The sequence below is a fragment of the Acanthaster planci genome, linkage group LG17 (assembly GCF_054643075.1).
Source record: "Acanthaster planci isolate LZ-2023a linkage group LG17, COTS_SCS, whole genome shotgun sequence".
In the NCBI taxonomy this organism is placed as follows: Eukaryota; Metazoa; Echinodermata; class Asteroidea; order Valvatida; family Acanthasteridae; genus Acanthaster; species Acanthaster planci.
The window spans coordinates 106474-116716 of record NC_141793.1 but is presented as its reverse complement, the minus strand read 5'-3'; the positions used below and the strand labels follow the sequence as shown (position 1 = coordinate 116716).

Sequence of the window (10243 nt, the reverse complement as noted above, 5' to 3'; positions counted from 1 at the left end):
GGTCGTTAAAGAGGCAACTTAACACGAATATATAGCCCAAAATATGTACATCGCTGTCTCTTCGTCTAGCCTAGCGCTAGCAGCCTGCACGCGCATGTGTGTTAGCCCTATATCCCTTGTCATGCGCGCTAGTGTAGTTTGCTGATTTGTCTTTTGTGGTTTGGATAAATATACATGCGTAAGATTCAACTGAACCAATAGTAGCTCATTTTATAAACACTGCCATAACGTTAGCAGTCTAGATCGTCTGATCGTCGACCAGCTGCCGGCTTGCTAGAAGCTGGACTTAGTGGAATCGCACTTCATTTTCCTGACATGCCTGAAACAAAGTGAAAGTGAGTAGGCTTAGGCCGTGTCACTGATAGCCTACTGACTGTTATTAGATTTATTGTCACTTTTTATAAAATGTGAGTTGTCATTCTATTCCACTATTTCAAGTGCTTGAAATATGGCAGAGGCTGCACATATAGACACAAGCGGCAGTTCCATTCTCAGAGGGCCGATTTTACACATTCTTGTCATCGGATTTCATCATAAAAGGGGCGGTCAGGTAAACATTCAAATTGTTCTTGTTTGTCAGTTTGTTATTGGGCATTGTCAAGTCATATTAATTTATCATGGGCAGCCCATCCAAGGCCATGGCGCCTACTGTAGTATTCCAAGTAACTACAAGTATGTCGGTCAACCATGTCCAAATGGTAAAGGCAAAATTGAAGAGTCTGCTCAGTAGGACTACACGTAGTTAGGCCTACTGAAATCATGGAGGAAATTCCTCCATGGTTACATGTAGGGGCCTACCTAGCTACATGTACATGTACCCCCAGAACTGTGCCGTGAATGCCAATCCTACAGGTCTGGGGTAACACTAATATGTACCTGCTTGGACTAGGCATCACTAGGCCTGCTGTGGCAATCTGGTAGTTGAATTTTTTTACTGTATAGCTTAACAGTCGTCAGTGTGAACTGGATGCACACCAAGACATGCTAATTCAAGAGACTAGACTAATACTGATTGGTTACAGTGCCCTCAAACACTGAATCTAGGAAAACTTCAAGTGTTTCTTTAGCACTTACCACCCAAGGGTTGCTGGACCTGTTATGCCCCAACTATAGCATCAGTCCCAACTATAGTTTGGCCCGTCCTAACTAGAGTGCTACAGTTGGGCTGGCCCAACTACAGCAGAGAGGTCCTGTGTGCATGATGTACCCACCATGTGCCAAAGTCATATTGTTTACAAATGTCATGTCATTGGTCATAGGGCTAAGTGCAACATTTTTTATGAATTGTGTCAAGTGTGAGACACATGTTGAGACATTTCCCACAGACATTGGTCAACAATAGTTGGGCCAGCCCAACTGCAGCACCCAATCAATCACCCAATCACACAAACTTCAACACCTTGGAAAAACACTCTTACCTCACAGTACCCAATCCCACAGACTTCAACAGTACAATATACCTGCTGTTGCAACAGCACCCAATCACACAAACTCCGACAGGTCTTTACCTGTATGATTTTGTTTGATTGGGTACAGCAGTCCTAGTGCACAGTACACAGAGTATGGGAAGGCAGTACCTATTCAAACAAACTCACATACCATCATGCTGCATATTCATCCCCAACTGCTGGGATAAAGTGAGAGGGCCACAGTACCCATTCAGTCCAAATTCAACAGGGTATGTGCAGGCCCACAGTACCCATTCAGTCCAAATTCAACAGGGTACATGTATGTGCAGACCCACAGTACCCATTCAGTCCAAATTGAACAGGGTATGTGCAGGCCCACAGTACCATTCAGTCCAAATTCAACAGGGTATGTGCAGGCCCACAGTACCCATTCAGTCCAAATTCAACAGGGTATGTGCAGGCCCACAGTACCCATTCACATAATTTTAAACACCAGATAGTAAGCTGCCAATATCCAATGCCACAAACTCACTTAATGAGTGAATTGCTCTTGGAATACGTTTTGTGGTTGAATTCAAACATTTTAGATATACATGTAAAACCCGGAAAAGTTTCTTTCATATTTTAAATTTTAGACAGAGGGGTGTGTAAAAAATATGGCATAATGATGAGGTCATCACTCATGCACGGCTATGGCCCCTGTGGGCCTGTGAGTTACCAGAAGGGTTCTGTGGGCCTCAAAGTCCTTCAGGGCTTGTAGACCTGCACTAGTGACCACATTGCCAATCCATACGTATTCAGCAGTGCTGGTCGACAAATGGCCTTTTATCAAACTTGGTCAGTTATTCTGTATTATTGTACAGTTAACCCTAAAACTCCATCTTATACTGGTATGTATTTGTGTCAGTCATATTTGTGAACCTGCATTTTACAGGTTGATTTCTCGTATCCACCATTGATAGAAGGACAATGTAGCAACAGTTCAGATATTCCATCAGAATGGAAACATCTTCCCTTCCTTGCTCTGCCTGATGGTGCTCACAATTATCTTGAAGGTAAAATACATGTAGAAAATAGTCCTGGTCCAAGCTGACATGTTACTGGAAATTATCCATGAAGTTTGCTAATTGCAGTATTTTATCAGCTGATTGTTAGAGTTTGAGAATGAGAAGAAAAGTTTCAATATCATAATTGGATCATCCTGTTGTAGTTCTTTGTAATGCTTACAATGCAAGCTACATGTAGCTAGCTCATTAAATACAAACATGTACATGTACATATACTTTGTTTAATGTTGAATAACATTAAAAAGGACAGATGGATGTTTTCCTGTATTGTTTGCAGATACTATCTACTTTCATTTACCAGGAAAAGATGAGAAGCGGGATACCGTATATGGTGTTTCCTGCTACAGGCAAATTGACACAAAGGTAGACATGTCATTATCCATACTTGATTCTAGGACATTTAATTGGAAATTTCTGTCATTTTGATTGACATGATTGATGGTAATATTGCAAAACCCATACGCTCACACAGTGGGTCCCCCTGAAAACTGTCATTTAATGCTGTGTAGAAGCACCCCTTCTGCTATTCCCAATTGGAGCAGATGACAAAAACAAGAGCACTTGTTATCCACCCTGTCATATTGATAGACTTGATTCAAATTTGTGTCTTGAATAATCATGAGTGGTTTCAAATCGTAATCAGCAAAGTGTCATGAAGAGATGTACACCAGCACCAGCTGTATCCAGAAGGAAGCGTCCTTTAATTGAATAATTTCCTGTATTATTTTTAGTCAAAATGGGTGCTGTGTCACAGAAGGAAGATACGGCAGTTTCCTGTTGTGAGCAGGAGAGTGTGTATTGTAAATCACAAAATAAGTTCACCAGTTCATGTAATGCAGTGATTAAGCATTCGCAAGATACGTGTGCAAATGAATTCAGTTAAATTTACTGTATCTAATGTATAACAGGTTTCCGTATTTTTATGAAAAGTACAACTCTCACACTTACATTTTCAAGTTTTTTTGTGATCGATGCTGTAATCAGCAGATGTCTTTCAAGTTGCTGTAAAAAGTTTTAAGGTTGCATGCATTTCATACACTAAGCTTGATAAAAATGCTGGTACGTGTACATGTGTAGAGTACATGCACATGTAATTGACCTGCATTACAATAATGTGTTAGCATAGTGTCAGTTTAAAAAAACTGTTTCTGATGACCAGGAGAAGATTGGGCTTGCCTGGCTTTCAGTGACTATTGTGTGCATTGTTCTTGTACTTCATAGTAAATATTTTTAGTTTAGTTTCCTATTTCCTCATTCACAATTCCATTCGTTTTAGCGCTTTACATTACGCGTACATATACTGAACTCCAACTGTTTCTTGATTATTTAAGAGACCTGCATGCTTACACCATTTCTAATGTGGTTTTAGTTTCATTTGTTTATTTTTGGTATATTAGGATTTGTTGAGTAAGGACAAGGAGTTTACAAGAGGCACTGTGCAGAAGAGTGTTTGCATTCTTAGCACATTGGTAAGATAGTGATCCAGGAACCAAAAGATGGTACATGTAATTCTTAGTATAATTTTAGTTCTGCAAACGTGACTTGTAATAATAGCTGAGTAGCTTGAATGCCTAAAGTGCTGGAGATGTGAGTAACTCATGCTATGAGTTCTTCAATACTGAATCAACACTTTTATGATAAACACTGATGTCTAAAGTTGCTCAACGGTGAAGACAATTTTAGTGCTTTACAATTTTAGTTTTAGTTTATATAAGATTTGTCAAGTGTGGTTTCACTTTCACATTTAGTTCTCTGCACATTTACATATATCTGTGTACCAGAAATTCAGAGACATTGTTACTCTTAACTTAGATTATGCGTATACTGACCTGCTGGCTTTGACTGAGGAACCCAAAGTCTGGTACAGGAGTCATTTAAAAAAAAAAAACGTGATTCCTTTTTTTTCTATTTCAGCCGCTGTACGGTTTAATTCAAGCCAAACTTAAATTGATCACTCATGCCTACTTCATTGAAAGGGATTTCTCCAAGACATCAGTCCTCGTAGTAAGTGCTGAAGCCTCACATTGCATATTGATGTAGGATGATTGTTGAGTTTAAAAAGGAAGACACTTAAATCAACATTTAAATGAGATCATTCAACTTTACTTCAAGTGTGTTTGTCAAGGGGTTTGATACAATTTTCATGACTGCAGGGCATTGGCTTCAGCTAAGCTTTGTTCCAGATGAAAAAGAGATAAGTCCAACTCCCAGCTACTTTCATATTCGTTCTTATTCCTTTTAGAATTTAAAAGTTGTAGACTCTGTGCTTTTACTTGTATCAGGAGTTGTACAACAGTCTAAATGGATCTTTGACGACGGGACAACTTGATGATTCTCAGGCATTCCTGGATCTTTCACTAAGAGATTTAATTTTAACATTCAAGCATAAGGTATGTATGTTTTATCTAACAATGCTGGTGAGAGTTTGTGTTCCTTTTTGAAGTGAATTTGTGACATTGAGCTTTGGAACATTCATAGTATATTCAGTAAATCAACTTCTTTTGGGGGTGAGCGGAATAGCACTGATGTAGTACACCCCTGTCATTGTTCTTGATCCCCAGGTCTTGGTGTTATTTAAGTTGCTTCTGTTAGAGAGACGTGTTTTGTTCTTTGCTCAACCTGTACATACTTTGTGCACATCTCTGCTCTCACTTGTGTCCTTGTTTCCAGGTATGTAAATAATCAGGTTCTTATGTCTCTTTCCATAAATGGGAGAAAATGTCAAACTTAAGATCAGTGTAATTATATTTTAATCTTATCCAGATGTTAATTGATTTAAATCGTGAGGACTAGTTCCACCCTTTCTGTTTGGAAAAGATGTAAAACAGCTGGCAGGCAAGAATTTGTTTTGTAACGTTTATAATTGGATCTTTTTTCCAGCAATGGTTGAACATGGTTTAATAGAAGCAGCATCTTACAAACACTACCGACCACCAACTCCATCTCTGGAACTCAATGACTTTGGTATTGATACCAAAGAATATGAAGATGTCAAGATGTCACATGTACCTAACTATCGTAAGAAGAAACAGAAAAGCAGTGACACTAAGGAAAAGACTACCAGTGATAACATTGGAAGCTCAAGTACTTCATTATTCAGTTCAACGCAAGAGTCTTCTTCCAATCAAGAGAATTCAAATCACTCGGAAGCAACAGGTTCTTGCTCATTTGACAGTACACTAACCAGAGACTCTGCTCTCCCAGAATCCATTGCCTCATCATTCTCGGTGGATAATGGAAATTCTTTGTTTTCAAATCAACACCATGATGTCAGTGCAGAGCACTGCCAGGAAATGAACCCATTGGGGGAAACAGAGAGCTTAAAGAGAGAGCAGTCAGTTTCCTCCAAGCCTGATGTGGAAGAAGGAAACCAAACACCAGTCTCAGCCAAGTCACTTGAGGAGGACCTATTAGCACTAATTGATCAAGAATTGTACGGTCCATACTTTGAAGGAAGAAAACTGAGTGAAGGAGACAGTGAAACTGATTCAAGAATTAAACCTAAAGAGTCTGGAACATCACCTAAAGAAAGCAAATCAGACATTAATTCAATCAGCGACCCCAAACAACATTCATGTGCAATCAGTCAGGAACCTCCACCTGAAGTTGTATTAAGAAAGCACACAGATTACGTTGAACATGTTGATACCAATGAGGGTGACTCAGTCAAGCATAAGACGGAGCAAACTTTGCCTTTACAGGAGGAAGGCATTCAACGATTAAGTGGTGCTGATGATTTTGTGGTCTTACAAAATAACTGTCCATCAATGTCAACTCTCAAGGCAGATGACTTTGGATTCCCACTGTCATTGTTTGGAAAGGTAATTAGTGATTTTGATCAAAACGGATGAGGTGAATTTCAAAACGCTTTCTTGTGCTGTGAAACAGTTTTTTCAAGTTCCGGTCTGCCTGTAATAGTTGATATCAATGTTCTTCTGATCTGATTTTTCTGACAGGGATCTTTGTGTCATCCATACATGTCTCTACAACAGCATGATCTTCTGAAAGATGTCAATGTTCGCTGCTTCCTGATTGGTGCATCCAACATGCTATTTAAGCAGCGTAGACACCTTTTAGATGTACTTGTTGAGGTAGGATAAACAGAATATATGGCACCATGCATCTGTGAATTGCAATCCTATACAAAAGTGTTTGTTTAAAACTCTTAGGCCACTGCATGAAACCATCCAGATTGAATTTCACTCAGTTATATTGAAAAAAAATTGTTTCAAGGAGTGCTTTTACCTCCATGAGAAATGATGCTTTTCTGAGGTTTTGCATGTGTTACTTAAGTTGATTGTGATATCAATGACTAAAATCATCTTTAATGTTCCTTGAATTTGGTGTCTAATTTTTGTTCAGGTTGAGGAAGGCAAAGTGATTGTGTTTGACCCAGAACTTCGTAAACAGCTAAGCTTGTCAACTGCTGACCTGAGATTTGTTGATTTCCTGATCAAGAATGTGTCTGACAAGAGTGAGGATGTGTACCTAAACAACACAGGTCAGTACATTTAATTGCCTTTAAAGTTGGGTGCAAGAGTGCATCACATTTGATCCTAAAAACCAGTTTGCTGTTACTGCTTAAAGGATAACTGTAGAAAAAGCTAGTTTGATTTCTTGTGTACAATTCATCATGACATAGGTTGGGAAGGTGGAGATGAATGGATACGAGCACAGTTCAAGGTGTATCTTCTATCACTGCTTGCAACTGCTCTGCATCAGCGTAAGTTGTTTAAACAGGACTTCATTTCTTCACTATCTCTTCTCAAAGGATGAACAGTAAACAGATATTACTAGAGGACTGCTTATCATCAGAGGCAGAAATATAATAAAAAGACTCTTTTCTGATAAAGGAACATTGTATGAAGAAAGTGACTGAAGATTGTGTGCTATGTATTTTTTGATAGGCCATGAGAAAGACATGAGTGATTTTAATGACCATTTTGTCAGTGCATGGAAGACAACTCACAACTATCGAATCTGGATGAGTGAGCAGCATCCTGGAATCGATTACGTTCTTGCAAGGTGCACTTCCTCATTTTACTTATTTTGTTGGCTGTACTTTTGTGGCATTTTTCATGAAATCTTTTCCTATGAGAAATTGATATTGCAGCTTCTTAATTATTTAGAGTTTATTTGTGAAGTTGTGGTTTCTTTTCCAGCCATCCATGTCAGGGACAGCTCAGTGTACAGGACATGAAAATAAGATTACAAAGGTAACTACATTACCAGGAATGTAAAGATTATTTCAGATTCATGTAAACGTCTCTTGGCATGTTAACCTAGCAGTTTTATTCATGTCTTTTGATGTTTATCCACTTGGATCCCATCAAAGGTTTCCTTTGTTGACACCCTCTGACTATATTTCCACTAGCCACTCCCTTACCAGTCCCAAAAGGCATCCTGCCAGGGTATACGTGATGCTTTTGCTGAATACTGACTTCAAGCCTTTGCAAGCCTGAAGCCACTGTGATGTTATGACTTTTAAGATAAATTGTTCATTGTGTATTGAATTGTGCCCTTTGTTCTTTACAGTGCTATGCAAACTACAGAGAGAGGCAAGAAAATAAACAGCGCCCTCAATCGTACCAGCGTTGCCATGTTACACACTGGTAAGGCTGTTGGGGGTGCTCTTAGTAGTGCAAAGTCAGCGGTGTCAGCTTGGATATCTGGTTTTGCTGGAGAATGGAAAGATGATACAAATTAACATGGGAATAATAAATAGTTACATATTGATCAGGATTGGTTAAAAGTTCCTATGACTGAAATACTTTCTGTCAAACGTGTGATTGGATTTTAGAACTGTTTTCAAATGCATATTTTTGTCTGTTAATCAAATGACTTTCAACTTAATTTTCACCTTGGGACCCCATCCTCCACATACTAATCATGGACTTAAATCTTGAACTGTAATGAGCAGACCTTTTCAGTAGTTGTTTCCAAGATCAGAAATAAAACAACGTTCAATCTGTAACTGTACATCTGCCAAAACACCCATCCACCCCTCTTCTCCCCCAAATGCCTTTTTTCAAATATTTTTGGGTAATCCTTGTAACTCGTACAGCTTCAAGTGTAGGTGTACATGTCCCAGAAATTTTAATTGAACTAGATATGCTGGTCTCCTTGATTTTTATACATGTACATGTGTAAAGACTTTCACATGACCAAAATGTATTTCAGTGTCCAAGTTCCCATAGCTACATGTACATGCGTCAAAATTTGAGACTGAAAAAGAACTTGGCAAACATGATGTGCTTGGTGGTGTAGCAAATGTTCTTTACGCTCGAAGGCTGATTTGGTTTCTACCAAAAATGTAAAGGAGGGATTGAATGAAGCGATTTATTGTTTATTCTTTGGTTTTTTTCTGTCACTTGTTTTCATTTATTTCCAAAGAAATGATAATATTCATGTGATGTGCAATAATGTGTGGGCTTTTCGATAAGGCATCAGGAATGTGGAATTATTGTGCAGCTTTTGTAAACACATGTACATGTATTGACAAATAATATCTAGTTTAATCAGATTATTCCTAAACTGTATTTTTCTGTGATAACATAAACAGACTTTATTAAAATATTTTGTCAAACTGAAACATCTACTTTGGGAAGTGTTAAATTTATGCCTTAACGTACATGTAGGTTCTGGGCATATACTTCATCTTTCAGCCTTTCTTTTCCTCTACTAAAACGAAAGAAAGTTGGATTTATAATTGATTTATATTTACTTAGTTTTTGCTAGTAAATAGTTTTTGATTTCTTGTCTGTCAAATATAACATACAGTACGTTTGTATTTGTATGTCCCGAAATGGATTTGACTCAGCTGTTGATGCATGCCTTCAGGAGGAGCTGTGATAAGCTCATTTGTTAAATAAATTCATATGTACTTGATCTGTTTGATTTGCTAGCAAAAATCTCACTGTTGTCAGCAGTAATTAAGTAGGAATACGTCAGAATTAATTTTAATATTTCTTCTAGAACAGTGGTCAAACTGGTGCATTAATTATGACATTGCCTTGGCTTCCCCAATAAATGACTTGTTTGCTAAATAGATGTAAGCTAAAAATTCTCAATGGTTCCATATCCTCCAAGTTGGATATGGAAGTTGTTCCATATTCCATATCCAGAAGCTGTTGGACCGAAAAAATGAAATTAACTTCGTCTTAATTAATAGCTTTTGCTATATTTTCTATTCACAACAACTTCCATTATTCATTTGCAAATAACAAATTGTGCATACATATTTATAAAAAGATTTTGCCATGTTGAAAGTTTTGCTTAGATGTTTTTGGTTAAAAGTGTACAAGAATTATAAAAAGAATTTGTAAGGTTTCTCCCCAGAATACTTTTACACCCGTGTTCATCTGACAAGCATTGATTGATAACATTTTACATTAGAAGTAGCAGTTTGTCTCGAGCAAAGTACGTAACAATTAATTAGAATTTTCATTTCCGTACACTGTTCCCATAAGAAATTAAATCAGCGTACTAACCATCATCTCATCTGCTGCTGATTTATTCATTTTTTTTTCATATGACTGACATACCGTAATTCTGTTTATTAAAAAGCGCATATAAATTACAATTAACCTCATTTTGCATTGTTGGATTTACATTAAACCCACCATACTAAGTGTCCATTTTACATTTTTCCCTTTAAGTCTTCATTTTGCCTCGATCTAACCGTACGTTCATTCACACTTTATTCGGATGGATTTTTTTCACACTTCTGTACTCGGTTCATATCTGGTGGCGCGACTGGGGTAGGCC

General features: G+C 37.9%; 1 protein-coding gene across 1 annotated transcript; it reads left to right on the top strand.

Moving 5' to 3' along the window:
• Nucleotides 1-132: 132 nt before the first annotated feature.
• avl9 (AVL9 cell migration associated) lies at nucleotides 133-10062 on the top strand. Its single transcript, XM_022243323.2, has 15 exons — nucleotides 133-335; nucleotides 439-550; nucleotides 2344-2464; nucleotides 2754-2839; nucleotides 3874-3945; nucleotides 4391-4480; nucleotides 4759-4866; nucleotides 5038-5146; nucleotides 5357-6297; nucleotides 6433-6567; nucleotides 6839-6977; nucleotides 7119-7199; nucleotides 7384-7501; nucleotides 7639-7692; nucleotides 8012-10062. The coding sequence occupies exons 2-15, from the start codon at nucleotides 449-451 to the stop codon at nucleotides 8181-8183; spliced, it is 2328 nt and encodes a 775-aa protein (XP_022099015.2). The 5' UTR covers nucleotides 133-335; nucleotides 439-448; the 3' UTR covers nucleotides 8184-10062.
• The last annotated feature ends 181 nt before the right edge of the window (nucleotides 10063-10243 follow it).

What these genes read in the sequence shown, in the direction of transcription:
- avl9 (XM_022243323.2), top strand. Translation starts at nt 449, where the DNA reads ATGGCAGAGGCTGCACATATAGACACAAGCGGCAGTTCCATTCTCAGA. An exon ending in CACTGTCATTGTTTGGAAAG is followed by an intron (nt 6,298 to 6,432) that starts GTAATTAGTGAT and finishes TTTTTCTGACAG; the next exon opens with GGATCTTTGTGTCATCCATA. An exon ending in TGTGTACCTAAACAACACAG is followed by an intron (nt 6,978 to 7,118) that starts GTCAGTACATTT and finishes ATCATGACATAG; the next exon opens with GTTGGGAAGGTGGAGATGAA.